The 21,529-nt window shown below is 33.9% G+C and overlaps 1 protein-coding gene across 2 annotated transcripts in view; it reads right to left on the bottom strand.

Moving 5' to 3' along the window:
* Positions 1–21,529, bottom strand: part of ZCWPW2 (zinc finger CW-type and PWWP domain containing 2) — a 140,190-nt gene that overhangs the window by 51,052 nt on the left and 67,609 nt on the right. For both annotated transcript variants that reach the window (XM_045774482.2, XM_045774484.2), the window contains one exon: positions 7,656–7,770. In XM_045774482.2, the coding sequence (XP_045630438.1) occupies positions 7,656–7,770 (115 nt within the window). The remainder of the gene's footprint in view (positions 1–7,655; positions 7,771–21,529) is intronic.

Here is a 21,529-nt window from a genome sequence, read left to right on the forward strand (position 1 = left end):
TAGATTGGACACAGCTGAGGAAAGAATGTGTTTAATGATACATTAATAGAAACTTCTAAAACTGAAAAGCAAAGAGAAAAAAGACTGGAAAAAAAAAGAACAGACTATTCAAGATCTATCGGAAAACCACAGAAGTATAATATATGGGTAATGGGAATACAAGGAGGAAAAGAAACGGAGAAAGGAAAAGGAGAAATATTTGAAGCAATAATGACTGAGAATTTCCCCCAAATGAATGTCAGACACCAAACAAGATCCAGGAAGCTCAGAGAACAATAAGCAGGATAAAAGCTAAAGACAGAAAAACAAAGATAAAGAAAATTGTTGAAAGAAGCCTGGTGGAAGGGGGTGCCTTATCAATAAAGGAGCAAAGACAAGAATTTCATTCAATTCCTCTCAGAAACTGTGCAAGGAAGAGGAGAATGGAGTGAAATAGTGTTAAGAGAAAAAAAACCCCCACCAAATTAGAATTCTGTATGCTGTAAAATTATCCTTCAAAAATAAAGGAATATATACTTGAGAGAATTTGAGAAACTGATTTGTTACCAGTAGACTTACCTTGCAAGAAATGTTAAAAGGGAGAAGGAAAATGATGTAGGAGCAGAAACTTGGATTGACATAATGAAAGGAAGAGCATCAGAGAATGACTAAGTGAAAGTAAAATCTAAACTTTAAATTTTCTATTCTTTATCTAACTGAAAACAATTTGTTCAAAATAATAATAGCAATAATATGTCTAATTTAGGAAAACCATTTCCCTAAAACATTTTTATCCTAAAAAAAGTTAAAAAGAAAGCATAATTGATATGCTAAGAGAGGAAAAAATATCATATAAAATACTAAATTAAAACCAAAAAGGTGGATGAAAAAACCCACAAGAAGTTGAGGTGCCTGGGTGCCTCAGTCGGTTAAATGTCTGACTCTTGATTTTGGCTCAGGTCATGATCTTTGGGTTGTGATATCAGGCTCCATGCTCATGGAGCCTGCTTAAGATTCTCTCTTTTCCTCTCCCTCTGCCTCTCCACCCCCATCTCTCTCTCCCTCTCTAAACAAACACACACACAAACAAAAACACAAAAGCAGAAAAAGAATGAAAAAAAAAAGGAACAAAGAAAAAGGAAAACAAATAGAAAACAGTAACACATATGGTAAATATTAATCCAACAAATCAATAATTACTTCAAATTTCAATGGTATAAATATACCAATTAAAAAACAAAGACTGTCTGCATATGTTGTCTACAAAAAAACTCATTTTAAATATAAAGACACATAGAGGTTAAAAGTAAAAAGATACAGAAGGACATACCATTTTAACACTAATCAAAAGGAAGCTATTTTAATAGGAGTAGCTATATTAACTTCAGACAGAGCAGGCTTCAGACCTAGGAACATTATCAGGGATAAAGAGGAGCATTACCTAATAACAAAGTCATCATTACTCCAGGAAGAAATAATGAGTATTAATATGAACGTGTCTAACAACAGTGTCAAGGCATGTAATGCAAAAATTGATAGAACTCAAGGAGAAATAGATGAACTCACTATTATAATTGGAGACTTCAGCAGAAATGAACAGGTCCAGCAAGCAGAAAATCAGTAATGACATGCAGTAGTTCACCTTTATCTGTGGGGGATATGATCCAAGAACCCCAGTGGATGCCTGAAACCATGCATAGTAATAAACCCCTATATGTACTGCTTTTCCTATATATACATAGTTATGATAAAGTTTGACTTATAAATTAGGCAGAGTAAGAGAGTAACAACAATAACTAATGAAAAGAACAATTATAACAATATCCTGTAACAAAAGTTATGTGAATGTGGTCCCTTACTCTGTCAAAATATTTTATTGTACTATACTCATCCTTCTTGTTAAGATGTGAGATAAAATGCCTACATGATGAGATGAAGGGAGGCGAATGACACAGGCATTGTGACATAGGGTTAGACTACTATTGACCTTCTGATGATACAGCAAAGGAGGATCATCTGCTTCCAGGTCACGGCTGACCACAAATAACCGAAATCATGGAAAGCGAAAGTGCAGGTAAGAGAAAACTACTGTAGTTGAACTCAATACCATCAATCAACTGAATATCATCTACATCTATAGACTACTTTATCCAGCAACAACAGAATATACATTCTTCTCATGCTCACTTGGAACAGTCACTAAGATAGACTATGTTCTGGGCCATAAAATATACCCTAACTCATTTTTAAAAATAGATATCATACAATAGTCTGCTCTGAGACCATAGTAGAATTAAACTAGTATTAAAAAACTGAAAGATAACTAGAAAACCCCCAAATACTTGGAGATTAAACAATGCATTCCTAAGTAACATATAGGTCAAAGGAGAAATCTTAAGAGAAATTTTAAAATATTTTAAACTAAATGAAAATGAAAATACGGTTTATCAAAATTTGTAAGACACAGTGAAAGTATTTAGAGGGGAATTTATAGCATTAAAATTCAAATATTATGAAAGAACAAAGACCTAAAATCAATAAGCTAAGCTTCCACCTTTGGAAACTAGAAAACGAAAAGCAAGTTAAATATGAAGTAAACACAAGAAATAAAAATTAGAGCAGAAATCAATAAAATCAAAAACAGGAAATTAATAGAGGAAATAAAACCAAAAATTGTTTCTTTAAAAAGACCAATAAAGTCAAGAAATCTCTAGCCAGTCTAACTAAGGAAAAAAAGAGAGAAAACATAAATTACTAGTATCAAAAACAAAAGAGAGGGCATCATTACAGATCCCAAGATATTAAAAGGATAATAAAGAAATTCTGTGAGGGGCACCTGGGTGGCTCAGCCGTTAAGCGTCTGCCTTCAGCTCAGGTCACGATCCCAGGGTCCTGGGATTGAGCCCCACATCGGGCTCACTGCTCCACAGGAAGGCTGCTTCTCCCTCTCACACTCACCTTGCTTGTGTTCCCTCTCTCACTGTCTCTCTCTGTCAAATAAATAAATAAAATCTAAAAAAAAAAAAAAAAAAAGAAAAAACAAAAACAAAAAAAGAAATGCTGTGAATAACTCTGTGCCCACAAATCTCATACCCTAGATGAAATGGACCAATTCTTTAAAAGACACCATCTGCCAAAAGTCACACAAGAATAAATAAACAATCTATATCTTTTTATAAAATTGAATCAATATAATAATCAATATAATTTCCAAAAGAGAAAGCACCAAGCCCAGATGGTTCATTGGTGATTTCTATCAAACATTTATGGAACAAATTATACCAATTCTCTATAAACTCTTCCAGAAAATAGAAGCAGAGGGAATACTTCCTAATTGGTTCACTGAAGCCAGTATACCAAAACCAAATGAAGGCATTACAAGAAAACTACAGACTAACTTCTCTCATGTACACAGATGCAAAAATCCTCAATATTACAAATCAAATCCAACAATGTATAAAAAGGATTATACGCCATGAACAAGTGAGGTTCATCTGAGGCATACGAGGCCGATTCAATATTGAAAATCAATTAATGCAATCTGTGACATCAACAGATTAAAAAAGAAAAGTCACATGATCAGATCAATAGATGCAGATAAAGCGCTTGACAAAATCCAATACCCCTTCATGATAAAAACTCTCAGCAAATTAGGAATAGAGGGAAATTTCCTCAATCTGATAAGGAGAATCTACAAAAATCTACAGCTAACATGATACTTAATGGTGAGAAACTCAAAGCATTCCCACTAAGATTAGGAATAAGTCAAAGATGTTCACACCTCACCACTCTTTTCAATATTGTACTGAAACTCCTAGCTAATGCAGTAAGTTAAAAACAAGGAAATAAAAGGTATAGATTGAGAAGAAATAAAACTGTCTTAGTAGATGACATGATTATCTAAGTAGAAAATCCAAAAAGGAATAAAAAAAAAATACTCCTGGAACAAAAAAGTGATTATAGCAAGGTTGCAGGGCACAAGGTTAACACACACAAGTCAATCACTTTCTTATTTACCAGCAATGAAAAAACAGGATTTGAAATTAAAGACACATTCTCATTTACACTAGTGCCCCCCAAACTGAAATACTTAGGCAAAATATAACAAAATATGGACAAGATTATATGAGGAAAACTACAAAACTCTGATGAACAAAATCAAAGAACTAAACAAATCTGGGTATATTCCATATTTATGGATGGGAAGATTCAGTAATGTCAAGATGTCAGTTCTTCCCAACTCGATTTATAGATTCAGTGCAATCTCAATGAAAATCCCAACAAGCTATTTTGTGGATATCAACAAACTCAATCTAAAGTTCATATGAAGAGAAAAAGATGCAGAATAGCCAACACAATATTGAAGGACAAAGTCAGAGGACTTGGCCCTACCTGACTTTAATACTTACTCTAAAGCTACAATAATCGTGGCACTGTAATATTGGGAAAAGAATAAAAAAACAGATCAATGGAACAGAATAGAGAGCTCAGAAACAGACCCAATAAATATAGTCAACTGATATTTTACAAAAGAACAAAGACAATATAATGGAGAAAATATAGTTTTCAACAAATGGTATTGAACAACCTGATATCTACATGTCAAAAAAATGGATCTAGATACAGACCTTACACCTTTCACAAAAATTAACTCAAAATCACATATCTAAATGAAAAATGTATAACTATAAAACTCCTAGAGTGTAACATAGGAGAAAATGTAGATGACCTAGGGTATGCAGATGACTTCAGATAAAACATCAAAGGCCAGATCCATGAAAGAAATAATTGATAAGCTGAACTTCATTAAAATTAAAATTTCCACTCTGCAAAGAACACAATTAGTGAATAAGAAGATAATCCAGAGTGGGAAAAAGTATTTACAAAAAAATCTGACAAAGGACTGTTATCTGAAATATACAAAGAACTCTTTTTGGGTTTTTCTGCTTTTCTCCATTTTCTTTCAGATTTTATTTAAATTCTAGTTAGTTAACATACAGTGCAATATTGATTTCAGAGTAGAATTCAGTGATTCATCACTTACATACAACACTCAGTGTTCATCATAACAAGTGCCCTCCTTAATCCCCATCACCCACCTGCCCATCCCCCACCCACCTCCCTCCATCAACCCTCAGTTTGTTCTCTATTGTTAAGAGTCTCTTATGGTTTGTTTCCCTCCCTCTCTCTTCCCTCCCAATATATTCATCTGTTTTATTTCTTAAATTCCACATATGAGTGAGATCATATAGTATTTGTCTCTGTCTTATTTCACTTAGCATAATAGACTCTAGTTCAATCCACATTCCTGCAAGTGGCAAGACTTCATTCTTTTTGATGGCTGAGTAATATTCCATTGTAGACATATACCACATCTTCTTTATCCATTCATTAGTCAATGGACATTTGGGCTCTTTCCATAGTTTGGCTATTGTTGATAATGCTGCTATAAGTATACAAAGAACTCTTAAAACTCAACAATAAGAAAATAAACAATCGGATTAAAAAGCAGGCAATGAACAGACACCTCCCCAAAGAAGATTTATAGATGGCAAATAAGCATATGAAAGGATGTTCATCATCATATGTCATTAGAGAATTGCAAATGAAAACATCAATGAGGTACCACTGCAGACTTAATAGAATGGCCAAAATCCAGAATACTGACAACACCAAACGTTGGCAAGTATGTGGAGCAAAAGAACTGCCGTTCATTTCTGGTGGGAATGAAAAAATGATGCAGCTACTTTGGAAGATAGCTTGGCAGTTTCTCATAAAACTAAACATACTCTTACCATATGAAATAGGCCTATATTTTTTAAATATCATTTACTGACCCTGTAGAATTCAACAATGAAAGAGCTGCGTCTAACATAATAGTGGGCCAATTTCTGTAGGGTAGGAAGAATTTAGGTAAAGAAATTACTAGTCATTATTTCTGAGCTGGAAGAAGACATTTGGGGTTAAAGAAATCCTCAAAGTTGTAGGGATGAAATAAGTTGTTTGCCTCTAAGCTACTCACCTTTTGTAAAATATCTGAATAATGGCAAATTACCTCTCAAAATTACTTTTGAACACAGCAAGAAGCTGAATACGTCCTAGAATTCACCCTGGAAGCTAAGCAAGGACTACAGTGTCTATTTTGGAGCTAGTAAAGAGTGAGTATGAAGTGAGTGAGCCTATTATGGCAAAGACTGAATTCCTGGAAGTGTCTTTGTACCCCTCCATTCTGGCTCCTTCAGGGACAAGAATCAAAGTCTTTAGGCATAGGCCTCTCTATAATCAGACTGAGTTACATCAAATTCTGCATGCAAAAATCATCAGACTTTCAACCAGAAAATGGTCTGCTGCAAAACCAATGAGAAATAACCCCTCTCCATAGTCTCTGGACAAGCAAGAATGCCAAAGGACCCAGACATAAATACGCCAGCACATACAACAATGACAAAGACATAGCTCCATATTTATTGAAAGAGTGTGTCTACTGCTAATGTGAAATGGCTATAATACAACTTAAAAAAATAACTGACTATATTACTTCAAGATATTAATACTAAAAAACTAAAAAAACCAAATATTTCAAAGTTTATTTTGGTTACACGAGAAAAATGTATACTCTGTGAAAAGAATAAAATTGTATTTGTAATAATATAGTGAGTTCAACCTTTACTGATAATAAACAGAGACATTATATTTTCAGCACAAGGAATAAAATCACATTTATGGTAATAAATGTCTCTTTTCCCAGTCTCAGAGTAAACCAGAGTAATGTGCTTGTCATTCTTTTCCACTCTTTTAAAATCTACTTATTTCCTGTAAAAATCTAAGGTAGCGGGGTTAATATTTAAATTTTTCTCAAATAAAATGTTTTCACATATAAGTTTTAAAATATATATATATTAAATTCCAAGAAGAAAAAATTGTCACTCTTACTTCAAAATTCAGTCAGTAGTAAAAGGCCAGATCCTCCCATAATCTATTTTAGAACTTAAGATGATCATTTTAGAAATTAAGATAATTATTATTACCACTAAGAACATATTTAAGTTTATTGAAAGTCACCATTTCTATGTGACAATCATATTCAGAGTTAAAAATGTATCCTACCTACTAAAATCCCTATGATGAATTCATTTAAAAAGCTATCTACAAACCATAATATTTATGATTCCAGAGAACTTTCTTTGAAAATGACCTGAAATCTTACATTTTTTACCCTCATTAAAAAAAGTTGAAGATTGTTTTTATCTCTGCCTTGAATTTCTTTAAAAGTAAAACATTTTGAAAAACACTTTGTTCTGAAAGAATGCAGCATATGCAAGTGAAAGTTTCACCCCAGAAATATATTTTAAGGCCACAGCTTCTAATTTTGAAATATTTACTTTGAAATATACAAGAGAACTTATGTAGATAGTTTAAGGGTAAAGAAGATGATAGAAGTGCTAATTAAAACCCCTGCATTTAAATAGAATGTATGTTTAGTCACTGAAAACAGTTTCAAAGGGCAAAATACATATTATTAATCCATATAAAAATTTCTTTTCAGGGGACAAAGATTTATTATATCCCTACGAAGAGAAAGAGAGATGTTTTAAAATGTGCAAATATATTTCGGGAAGCATGCATCTGAATAGATCCTCATTCTGGGGTGGTAAAGAATAAAAAAGCTCGTATACCCTGTTTGGATAGGCGGCACATTTCCAGTCTTTGCTCATGAGAATATCCATAGAGGAGGTAGGCTTCTTGTAGGGCACTTTTATACCATTTCTTTTTTTTCTTACATTTTTCTGGCTAAAGAAACACAGAAAAATATTAAGACTCATTTCTAAATATATAATTTTGTTTTAATATCTACTTGATTTAGCTGTTGTGCTGGAATTAATCTGACTTAAGCATTATACCATATATTACTTAGACTTTGGTATATGATTATTATTTTATTATGTTACAGTACACCAAAGTTGGAGAAATCTTGTACATTCAAAGTCAAAGGGTCAGGTTCCTGATTCACTAAGATAATATTTTAATATGATTTATCTCACACTTTAAAAAGTTATAAAAAGACCACCAATGTAACAAAGTAGTCAGTATTAATACATCTTATTAGAGTAATTTGATCCTCTTTTAAGAGCAATGATACTGAAGTGTTATAAATTGAAAAGCCAGGTTTCTTATTGTAAGAAAATTAATTCTATTCACATCCCGTATTGGTATTATGACAGGCAGGTGACATATTCACACAAGTTCCTTAAACTTTTGCCCCAATTTCTTCATCTGTAAAATGTGGGTAACAGTATATACATCATCAAGTTTCATGAGTATTAAATGAAATAATAGATGGCAGTTTTCTGACATAGTAAGCACTCAATAAATGTTATTCTACTTGAATTCAGTACTTTTTCTACATATAAATTAATTAAAAATATTTTGAAAAGAAAAACAAGAGTAAGAAAATCTCTATGTTAAAAATGACTACCAAAATTATCTGGCCCAATAATTTTTCCAATGTTACTTTAGAACTTGCCTAAAAAGGTTTTTTTTTTTTTTTTTTTTTTTAAGATTTTATTTTTAAGTAATCTCTATACCCAACCTGGGCCTTGAACTTACAACGCCAAGATCAAGATTTGCATGCTCTACTGACTGAGCCAACCAGGCACTCAGATTTGCCTAAAAAGTTTTTTATAATGCTTTTAAATGTTACAATTTATAAAATGCATACTACCATTTTCTTTTTGGAAACTTTACCATCAAAAAGAATACAGGTTTTTATACTATAATTCCATATTTACCACTTGCATATAATGATCGTATCTTTATCCCAGATATATAATTCACTCTTTATATCGAAATGTAAATCTATGTAACACATACATTCAGTTCATTCAGAGAATGAAACTATCTTTATATCAAAGCTCTTTTCAAATTCCACCTTATTCTTGGAATCCCCAAATTAATATAAGCTATCTGTTCCCATTACACTTACTATTTTCTTTTAATCATTTACTACATTTTGACTTGTATTATAGTTATATGCATTCATGACTGCCCCCCATAAAATGAAAGGTCCTGAAGACAGAGGCAATAAATAATGTTTCATCTTTGTGTCCTACATGGTACTCATTTGCCTAATCTCATTGTGTATCATGTAAGCATTCGGAAAGTGGTTGTTAAATTGCACATTGTTCTGGACACTGATTTATTCGATATAAGAGCAGTCAAACAATATAATCAAACAAAAATCTATTTTTAAAAAAAAATCTACTTTTGTGCACAGAATATTTAAATTTTATTCACTAATTTGATAGAAAAAGAGATGAAAACATAGGTAGATACAATTCAAAAAACATTAGAAACTATAAACTAAGAATATCTAAGCTAGTGTCTGCAGATTTAAGATATTCCTACAACTCAAATTTTATAATAATGCTAAATAAGAAATTAGTGGAAAATAGCCTAGAAGCTGATATGGCACTAAACAACTGAAGTTAAGGAAATTTCTTGAGAAAAACCAATACTGTAGACAGTTAAGTAAACTCTAGTGAGTTAGGGGAACTAAAGTGCTTTTTAAAAAAAATCTGTGTTGGAGATTCTTTGAGAATTTATCAGTAAGTATGTGCCATCTAGTGGTAATACAATTAAACATCTTCAAAGAAAAAAATTGACTATTTATAAAGAATTTTGAATTTCAGAATTAGGCTCAGCTATGCCTTGTATTTTTCAACTAAAGAAATGATAGCTGCATACCCTGAAGTGTAGACTGTTCCTCCCTACCCATCCCTGGTATTGTTTCTCCCACAGGTACCCATTATTACCAGTTTCTTTCATAGTCTTTCAGAGATACCATATGCATCTATAAACATTTATATCATTTATATATACACAGCTCATTTTGCAGAGTGTTATGAATAGTTATATATACTTTTGAATTCTTCAATTTGTCTTGCAGATTGCTTCATTTATTGATTGATTCATCATATTCTAAACCCTTGGGATCTATCATTGAAGAAAACAGATAAAGCTTACATTCATTCTAGGCAGTGAAACAGACAATCTATAATAAGCATAACAAATCAATAAAACCTACAGTATGTTATAGAGGTTAGAAGTCCTATATAATATATAAAAGTTAAGGCAATAAAGTAGTCAGGGTAATTCTCATTGAAAAGGTGACATTTGAGCAAAGACCTGAAAGAGGTCAGGAAGTTAGCTACGTAGATGTCCCAAGAAAGAGTACTCCAAGCAGAGGAAAAAATACGCTAAGATGGGAGAATACAAGTGTATTCAAGAAGCTTTGAAGAAGCCAAGCTGGGTGAGGCTGAATGAAGGAGGAGAGTAAAAGGGAATGAGGTCACAAAATTAACAGGGCCGGATCATGGAGGTCCTTTCAGGCCATTGTAGGGAATTTGTCTTTTATTCTGAGTAAAATGGGAGCCATTCCACAGTTCTGAGCAAGAATAACATTTGATTTGATTCAATGTTTTAAAACAATCACTGATTGTTTTGGCCAGAATAGACAATACAGGGGCACGTAGATATAAGGCGATCATCTACTGCAATAAGCCAGGCAAGAAATGACGGTGTAGACCAGGGTAGCAGCAGCCACTGTGGTGAAAAGTGGTAGGATTCTGGACATAATGTGAAGGTAGAGCAAAAGGAATTTTTGACCAACTGAAAACTGGCTGTGAGAGGAAGAGAAGATGACTCTTAAGGCTTTTGGACTGAGCCAGTAGAAGGAGAAAATTTGCTGTCTACTGAGAAGGCTGCCAAGGAAGTGAGATTTGTTGGGGAGGATCAAGAGTTCAGATATGTTGAATATGAGATGTCTATTGCAACATCCAAGTGGAGATACCGAGGGGGAGTGTGGTAAGAGAATTCAGGAGAGAGAATGGAACTTCAGATAAAACTGAATCATCCACACACATGGTATTTAAAGCCAAGAAACTGGAAGAGATAACCAAAGGAACGAGGAAATAAACGTATGCATATCCACACCTGTGCTACGTATGTACCATTATTTATTTGACAAATGCCCTAATAATGAACATTTAGGTTATTTCTAATACTATGCAGTTTGAAACAATGCTGTAATAAAAAAATTTGTCCATATGTCACTTTGCCCATTTGAAAGTGTACTGAAGAATAAATTCCTACATGTTGAATTACTAGGTTTGACGTATGTATATTTTAATTTTGGAAGTTATTGTGAATTCACTCTTGAATGAGGTGGTCACAATTTATAATGCCATAAACAGTATGCTTCCTCACATCCTGCAGAACACTTCTGTTACCAAACTTAGGTCTCTGTCAATATTTTAAGGGAATTATGGTATTTCATTTTATTATCATTTTCATTTCTTAAATTTAGTAATTATGAGAAATTTTAAATATTTTTCTTGTTTTGAGTACAACTGACATATAACTGTAAATTTAAGAGCACAATGTAATGATTGCATACCTGTATATCTTGAAAAATCATTACCACAATAGGGTTAGTTAATTCCTCCATAAACTCACATAACTTTTGTGCGTGTGTATGTTGTGAGAACATTTAAGATTTAAATACTTTTTTTTGCAAGTCTATAATACAGTATTATTAACTTTAGTCTCCATGCTGTACATTAGATCCCAGAACTTATTCATCAATTTTTCACATTTTTAAAAGTCATTTTCTTTTCTATGGAATAATTGTTCAAGTCCTGTGTTCATATTATATTGGTCTTTTTCTTAATGGTTTATAAGAGATTTTTCCTTTGCTACGTGTATTTCAAATATCTTCTGTTGACAGTTTATCTTTTAGATATTTGTATTGTCATTTTTGTTCATTTAAATCTTTCCTCCTAGTACAAATTTGGATGTGAGGTATATGAGGTATAGCTTCTACTTTGTTTTTTTCCCAAGTAGCTAGAGATTTGTACCTGAAGAATTTATTAAATAATACAAATTTAATTATTTGAATATAACCTTAACCACTAACTATATTTCCAAGTACTCTGGAGTCTGTTTTTGGACTTTATATTGTTCTATTTATCTGTCAAATCACTGTTAGTGTCAAGCTGCTTTAACTACTGGAGCTTTATTATAATTTTAAATATATTTTATAGGCCTAACTCTCTCTTCTATATTTAATTTTCCTGTACATTTTAGCACTCGTCTTAAGTCCTTTTTAAAAATTGAAATTGCTTTAAAATTAATTTACGGAGAACTGAAATCTTTCCACCTTAAATTTTCTAAACCAAGAAGAGGATTGTATCTTTCCATTTACTTGGGTTTTATTTTCTGTCTCTTAGTAGCCAAGTTTTATTCATATAGCTCTTATACATGTTTCTTAAGCTTATTCCAGTGTATTATGTATGTTTTGTTGCTATTATAAATGGGAACTTTTATCCCTTCGTATTTTCACACTGGTTACCTCTATATAGTAATTTTATAACTGCCATATAACTGAATTTTCTTATTGTTTATAATAATTTTTTGACTTGGGTTTTCCAGGTAAACAATCGTCTACTAATAAAAGTAATTTTTTTGCTCTTTTTCTTTCCTGTATGTGTATTTTCACATCTTTCTTTGGCTAACCGTATTAGCCAAGTCTACCAGGACAATCACATAATAATAGTAATCTTATATACTTTTATTTTTTTTTTATTTTTTTATTTTTAAAGATTTTATTCATTCATTCGACAGAGATAGAGACAGCCAGAGAGAGAGGGAACACAAGCAGGGGGAGTGGGAGAGGAAGAAGCAGGCTCATAGCAGAGGAGCCCGATGTGGGGCTTGATCCCATAACGCCAGGATCACGCCCTGAGCCGAAGGCAGACGCCCAACCGCTGTGCCACCCAGGCGCCCCATAATCTTATATACTTTTAAAAGCCCAAATTTCCTACCTGAACAACCAATGTCTTCTCTAATTAAAATAAAACTTTCAGTTGAATGAGTTCGTGTATTTTTCAAGACATGCTGAAGTGATTCACAGTTACTTAAATAGAATTCTTCTGCAGAAGCTACCAAAAAAATGTTGGTCATCACCTTCATAAACTAAGCTGTTTAAGACATTATCATAATGTTTCAACTGGACTATGTCAAGGAGAGGCTTCTGGATCGATGAGAAAGAAATAAAGACTCAGCATTTCACCAAACATAACAGATTCATTCCATATACTAATTACTAGGGCAAAGTTTGTGAAGGATGAATGAACATCATGCTTGAATGAATTACAGTAATAACATTGTGATTAGGTTCAATTTAAAAATACTATAGTATTTAATGAGATAAATGTTCAGCTTGAAGGTTTACATTTTGGACAAAATTCAGGAAAGGAAACAATGCTGTCTTGAATAAGCCCAAAATAAGGCAAAAACTATCACTTCCGCACCCCGCCTTCTTTTTTAAGAAATAAAACTTTTTTTTTAAACAAAAATTATCTTTTAAAGGCATGAAAACATTTATATTTACCATTTTGCCAAAAGTCAAGTAAGATAATTATCTTTAGATTTAACAAGGAATTGTTTAAAACCAAATGATATTAAAGATAGCATTCAAACTCAAGCAGAAAATAACTGCCATTCAAACTCACTGTATCAACTGGAATCTAGAGGTTTCTTAACCCTTGACTGAAATCTACTGCAGCTCTTGTGACTTTCCTGGTAACTCTCAGATAAAAAAAATATCCCAGAGTTATTTAGTCCTCTGAAATTCAAAAACTAAAATGTCTACTTGCACGTTAAGAGATAAAGTTCTAACCGGGGATGTACTGTATGGTGACTAACATAATATAATAAAAAATCATTAAAAAAAAAAAAGAGATAAAGTTCTAAACTCCATTTTAAATCAGAGCTACTGTCCTCCACAAGCTAGGAGCATACTTCAGGCTGCAGTGTGTTTCCTCCATGTGCTTCTCTTTCTCTCCCCACATCATCTGGGTTCTCTGGGATTGAAAAGATTGGGTGTGGAGAATGGAAAAGAAATTGCAAAAAAACAAAAAAAAAAACGTTTTTGACTGCTACCACAACAATTCAGGGTTGGTGCTTTCTGGTTTTAAAGTGTTGTTTTTTTTTTCGGTTTTGTTTTGTTTTGTTTTGTTTTTGTTTTTTTTGTTTTGTTTTGTTTTTTGTTATGGGGTGCCTTGTGGGTTTTTGGAGAATGTCTTCTACCAACTAGGAACAGCTCCCTTGACAGAAGAGGTCTTTCTTTCAGCTGGTTACTTTCAATCCCCCACCCCATTACCACTTTTCTGTATTGTTCTGCCTAGATTTCAAAGGAGCAGAAGGCCATCTTAGGTGGGGACACTCCTAAAATGATCCTGATTCTTCTTCCCATGTTGCCTACATCGTTGCTCCCGCAAACCATGGGAATGTTGGCCATTCTCAGTGCCTCTAGCTCTTTTCACTCTGCCGCCAGACCTGGTAACCAGATACTCTCACCCTGTACACTGTTCAGAGGAAAGCTGGATGCCGGTATGCTGTATTGCTCAAACTCCAGAGTACACACACCAAGCTCTCAAAAAATTCCTCATACAGGAAAATCAACATCTTTCCTTTTCCCAAGATGGAGAGTGAGGAGGTGTAGGGAAAATGCCACAGAATATCATTATTTTCTCCAAAGAAATTTCTGTATGTTCAACCTCAAACCTTTTATGCCCTTGCATAAATTGGGCTAATGGCTTCCAAGTCAGTTTTGGCCCCTCCTTTGCAATGTGCAAATATTTTTCTCCTCACCTTTTGCAGTCTTAAAGACATGTCTTTCACTAAAACCTGGGCACATCTAATAATGTTAGAACTTTCAAATTATCTCCCACCCCAAAACAAAACGAAACACCGACAAGTTTCCAAATATACTTAAATTTTTAAAGGCAGCTCTGTAGCAAACTTTCAAGGTGCTACAAGCTTATAAAGTCAAGGACAAAGATCAATTATCACATGAAATCATAGAAAGGACTGGACATCTTCAAATTCCAGTAAATTGTATGATCCCAAGAAGGAATATCATGCCCTTCATTATGTTTTTAATACTCTGGCAACTTGAGTTTTCTCAATCAGTTTATTAAATTTAGGGTGGAGGGGGAAATAAGTAATCATCACAGAAAGAGAAAAATAAGTAATCATCATAGAAAGAGAAGGAAGACACACAGTCTAAAAATTTGTGTGAATTTATGAATGTAAATAAGATGATTCTTGATAGATGTATTCTTGGTAGATGAATAAGCATGTAAATATTTGCAGTAAAGATGAGGTTTGAGACTACTAACAGATGGTTAGCCAGGGAAGATAGTACTGTATGTCTGAGAAAATTCCGAGCTGTGTCCAAAACTGAAAAGTTTGTAAACTACTGTCCAAATGATCTTGTTTCAATTGAGTGTTATTGGCTGACTGAAAGGACTTAATATCATTTTTACATTTCCCAGGATTTGGGGAAGAAACTGCATGTTCCATTTTATTGAATAATGCTTGTGCTATTACCACATACTAGTATGGATTAGCAAAGTCAGGGAAAATAATATAGGTGTGTTTGTCCACCCAGTAAGGCCAGAGGAAAAAAATCTGCAATCCAGCAGAAATTCATATCTTTTGTTGTTTTGTATTTTAAGATTGCTTCTCCACTTCAGAGTTAATTAAAATATAATAACCTGAAGTTGTAGCAGAATAAATCTTTTGCCTCAAACTTGGGTAAGCAGTGTCTCATTACTGATTTCTACGAAATAAAATACAATGTAACAGCCAGCATCCAACAAGGAAAAGAAATTTGATCTCAGTCCTTTGGGGGCCTACCCCTTACTCTCCCTAGGTTCATATAAAGTGTAGAGAAATTTGCCATGCCGATGAGGGAAGATAGATCATTACTCTATAACCCATAGTGGTAACATGAATAGCAACATCTTCATTCCAGTACCTTGAAGTCAGGCAGTCTAAAGCTTCTTGGCCACACCTAGACAAAAGAAGTTTTTTGGAAGTTGGGAATCTTAATGGCGTGAGTTTAACCTCCCTGGGTACACCACGGTGCTATTCTTCTCTGAGGTACTGACACTTCTCAGGGCACTGACAGACTTTTGTCCTTTTCCAAGTCTGAAAGGATCTCTTCCCTGCTCAGCTGCTCGGCTGCTCCTGCCTGTCCCTCTCAGAGGCACTGACTTCTCTGTTCCCAGTCTACCCTACCCACCCTCAAGGAACTCAGGTTGGGAAGACAGGCAAGCTCTGCTTTTGATCTCCACAACAGAAAACTCCCCTGACACATGGGAACACAAGGGGCCTGACTACTTTTTGGAATAAATGAAAGGGGAAAATACAATCAAAACAAAACAAATATTATCAACCAAACACTGGTGTTTGGTTGGCTACGTACAAGAACTTCCTAGCTAAGGGACTTTGAATAACTCTAGAAGAGTAAAAGAAAAATATATAAAGATGAGGACTACCGGGCATTATGATATGGTGATATTACTTCTAAGATAACACACAACTTCAGTTTTTGTACAGAAATCAGATCTGTAAAATATTTAACAGGCCACTGATTTATCCCATGATATTAATAAGTATATTTTTTCTTGGAAAAAAAAAAGTGTGTCTAATTTCAAGTACTTTAAATACTATGTAAAAAGTAGTACCAAATTTTAAAACTAAAGTAATTCAATGAAATGCCAAAAAGCATTAAAAAAGGTGACCTATTTGGGGGATGGTAGAACCTCACTACAGTCCTGTAGGTACAATGGTAGCATCTACAATCCAAAATTATCATTTTGGTTACATCAATATTAAAGTTAACTGCAAAATAAGTACTTATAATTTAGAAAATTTACCTTTTAGACACAATGTTGAGCATATATTAAAGATCTGAAAAACCAGAATCATAGGTACTTAGCCTGCTTTCCTGAGCTTCATAAATTCATTGAAATGACTTCAAATATTGACCATCACTTTAAGTTATTTCTTACATAATATGCCTTTAGAAACATGAGGATATAATTCATAGATTTCAAAATCTAAAAATATATAAAATAATTTTCCTTTGAAATGCATCTCCACTGAATGTTTGAGGTTCAACACTCCTGCCTATTCTAAGGTACTCTGCGGGGTGATTTACCATGCATTGCCCTGATGCATCGTTCTATTTACTATCACACCAGAGCTATTGCTCTTTTCCTCTGTTGGGCAGATTGTTTTTACTTAAAGCAATTCAGTAGAAAGTTAATCACAAGGATATCTTGTCTTCTTTCAATTGGATTTCTGCAACAGCAACCAGTAATCTAGACAGTAAGAACATTCCTGTTCCTTTGATGCACACTAGAAGATAGTCACATCCCACCCATGTGCATCACACACTTCTTGGCTTCCTCTTCTCTCATCTCTCATCTTTAACATAGGTTCATACAATCTTCTTTAGTCAACTCTGGATTATTTAGACAGTTTATTCCAATTATTGAACACCTGAAGGAAATATTGCTTTCAAAATCTTATTAACTTATTGTTTACTCTAAGTTTCCTATGGACATAAATAGGAATTTTGCTTACTCTAACACAGCAGGATTTTAAGATCAAAATACCTTATGTCTACTCCCAACACTACTGGAAAGCGTGAACTAGCTAGACTGACCAAAAAAAAAAAAAAAAAAAAAATTCTAGTTCTGTTTAGTCTGATCCTTCACAAGGATCTGAGAGATTATGGATTATATTTGAGAGTTAATACTGAGAATGCAGTGAGTACTAGGGGAGAAATTAGAAAGAAAAAATAAGGAAATCTGAGAGTCCAATTACAGTGTGATTCCATTACTTGGCTTGAAATATTGGGAATTACCAAAAGAGGACCTGAGTATTCCTTGCAAAGCGGGGGATAGAGGGCAGAGGAGGAAGTCAAGCAGTTTAAAATAGTCCCAGTGGAAAATCAGAAAAATCACAGGATACCAGATGAACTTTTTATTAACTTAGATTTTAACATATATTTACTAAGTAATTTGAATATCCAAGTTCTTTGCCTATTAGGCTAGACAATCGCTACATGCTGTGGTGGTGGGTGTTTTTTAGAGAAGTCCCAGTCTGACATTTTAGGTCGGTCTATTATTTAGACTGACATCCTTGTGAAAACAATTTTTATACAACCAATATATCGGTCATTTAGTGTGAAGCACCTGAAATCAGATTTTGAGAGAAGGAGAGAAAAAGAAGAGGGCTCCAGCTGTCACAGCAGGGAAAAAAAATCAACCACCACCAAAGAGAGAAACGATTTGAAGAGACAGGGGAGTCTAACATTATAATTTTGCTGAAGCTCTGTCTGGCTTTTTTAGCACCACAAACTCATAAACACACTTTTACGTTTCACACACATACACACACACACACACACACACACAATACAACATAATAAAAATACACATTTTCATAAATATTTTCTTTAGCTAATTCCAGTAAACATAGAAAATAAGTATTTATGGTGAGGTAATCTGCTATATAAGGGTACTCGAGATTCACTGAGGAACTATATAAGATTCACAGAACATTCCCGAGTATCTAGGTTTAGGAATTAATATATATACTTGTATATATATATGCACACATATACCAGAAATACATACATATATATATATACACTGTACATATACGCACAGACATATGTGTGTATTTTTTCCTAGTTTTATTGAGAAATAATTAACACACATCACTGTGTAAGTTTAAGGCATACAGCATGATGGTTTGTTTTGCGTTACTGTGAAATGATTACTGCAATAGGTTTGGCTAACATCCATCTTCTCATATAGATACAGTACAAAGAAAAGAAAGAAGAAAAAAACAAAAAAAGTTGTTTTCCTTATGATGAGAACTCTTAGGATTTACTCTCTTAACAACTTTCCCATATATCACACAGTAGCGTTAGCTATACTCATCATGTTGCACCTTATACCCCAGTACTTAATTTACCTTATAGGTGGAAGTGTGTACCTTTTGACCACCTTCCTCCAATTCCCTTTCTCCACCCTCCACCTCTGATAACTACAAATCTGATCTTTTTTTCTATGAGTTTGTTGTTGTTGTTTAGATTCTGCACGTAAGTGAGGTCATATCGTATTCATCTTTCTCTGACTTATTTCACTTAGTGTAATGCTTTCAAAGTTTATCTATGTCATCACAAATGGTAGAATTTCCTTATCTTTTTTGTGGCTGAATAATAAGGCACAGTAATATTTTTAAAGAGCTCTATGATAATGAGCAATTTGGGGAACCAGCATTATAGTAAAACAAAACAAAAAACCAAAACAAATCCTGACATCAAGATACCGATGTTTGTATTAATAATAACCAATTACCGCTAAGGTTACAAGAGAATAAAATAGATATTAGGTTTTAATGACAGTCATGAAGAGGTCCTTAATCTCTGGCTAAAAATCAATACATTAAAAATGAAGAAGAAAGCTTTCATATCTTTGTCCAACTTTGAAAAGTTCTGGTTTATAGTTAATTAATCAAGTTAGCTGAATTAACGGCAGGAGATCGATAAGAAGGATACTGTGATCTTCTAGTTTACAGATGATAGCTTATTATGAATTTGGCACGCTTATGAAGATTAGAAGCAGATGGCCCAATATAAATTTCAAGCACATTGACACATAATGTAAAAACCTGGAGTTTGTAATAGAAGACCTAGACTTGAGTCCCAGTTCTGCTGCTGTGTGACCTTAGGCAAGTCACTTACCCTAAGCTTCAACTTTTTTTTTTTTGAAGATTTTATTTATTTATTTGGCAGAGAGAGAGACAGCCATCGAGAGAGGGAACACAAGCAGGGGGAGTGGGAGAGGAAGAAGCAGGCTCATAGCAGAAGAGCCCGATGTGGGGCTCGATCCCAGATCGCCGGGATCACGCCCTGAGCCGAAGGCAGACGCTTAACGACTGAGCCACCCAGGCGCCCCTAAGCTTCAACTTTCTTAACAATGAATGAAGATCACATGAGATAGTGTGTGTAAAAAGTACTTTGTAAAATGTAAAGCATTTTTCAAATGTTCATTATTAATGTCATAACTGATCAGGACATAAATATTTATCATTTGGCCTATGAAATCCAAGACAATGAGATAGGAACTCTACTCACAGCAGGGAGGAGCTGACTGCATACACATTTTATTTCCATAGGAGTTCTGTGAAAGAGTCTATTATTAATTTTTTAATTTAGTAATTTGTTCAATGCTTGTGTAGTACTAGGTGTCAAATACAGTTTTAAGGACTTCACAAACAACTCATTTTAACTTCCTAACAACGTCATGAGGTAGGTACTATTGCTATCTTCATTTTACAAGTAAGGAAATAGAGGTTCTGAGTTTAGAACTTGCCCAAGCTCATATAGTTAGTAAGTGGTAGCGTTGGAATTCATAGGCCATCAAGCTCCAGAATTCGTGGGCTCAACCACCATAAAATTTTATTTCACTAGAAGGCAATTCTGTTGGGGCGTCTGTGTGGCTCAGTCAGTTAAGGGTCTGCCTTTGGCTCAGGTCATGATCTTGGGGACCTGGGATCAAGTCCTGTGTCGGGCCCCCTACTCAGTGGAGAGTCTGCTTCTCCCTCTCCCTCTGCCCCTCCTTCCTGCTTGTGCTTTCTCTCTCTCAGAAAAATAAATAAAATCTATTAAAAATAAGGCAATTCTGTTGCACAAATATCAAAGATCAGGTGGTCTGAAGAGGCTTGTAGCCCATATCGTAAGATATCAAAAATAACAGAGAACTGCCCTCTGGTACTTTCTGTATCAAGTCATATTTATATTTCTTAGGAAAATTTTTTCTAGGGTTATTAATCAGTAGTTGAAAATTTAAATCACCACTGAACATATGGTTAAATATTCAATTTTATGTTACATATATTTTATCATAATTTTTAAAAAGAATCAAAAACTAAAATTTGTTTATTTTGACAGTTTAAAGAATTTTACATATTCTGCTTTCACGTTGTAGATTCTTTAAAAAAGATTTATTTATTTATTTATTTATTTATTTATTTATTTGAGAGAGAAAGAGAGAGCGGGAGGGAGGAGCAGAGAGGGAGAAAGAGAACCCCATGCAGACTCCCACTGAGTGTGGAGTCCAACGTGGGGCTCAATCCCAGGCCCCCGAGATCATGATCTGAACTGAAATCAAGAGCTGGACACTCAACCGAGTCACCCAGGTGCTCCTCAAGTTATAGACTTTTTATTTTGCAAAACTAAGTATATCATTAAGTCTGTAGCAAGAGAGCTGTTGTGAACACTGTTACATAAAATGATAGTATTAGTAATAAATTATTAGTAATAAAGTATTACTAATATATTGATGAAACAGAGCACATGAATCAAAGTGAGCACTGAGTCAATGAATAATTTTTAAGGCCTGTGCTTATCTGAAGTGTGGCTATCTCCCACTGCTCCGGCCAGGCTGTCTGTTTTAGCTAAGGACATTCAACAGAACTGGGAGGACGGGTTTAAATCAGCCATGAAAATAAGCATGTGCTTATTTGTCCTGAGCCTTAAAAATGTCAGGATTGGCCTAATGGATTTTAAGCAATAGTACGTATGGTTATCAAAACCTGGACCTAAAGGAAATTTACTTGG

The sequence above is a fragment of the Ursus americanus genome, chromosome 20 (assembly GCF_024610735.1).
Source record: "Ursus americanus isolate L20-20 chromosome 20, mUrsAme1.1.p, whole genome shotgun sequence".
In the NCBI taxonomy this organism is placed as follows: domain Eukaryota; kingdom Metazoa; phylum Chordata; class Mammalia; order Carnivora; family Ursidae; genus Ursus; species Ursus americanus.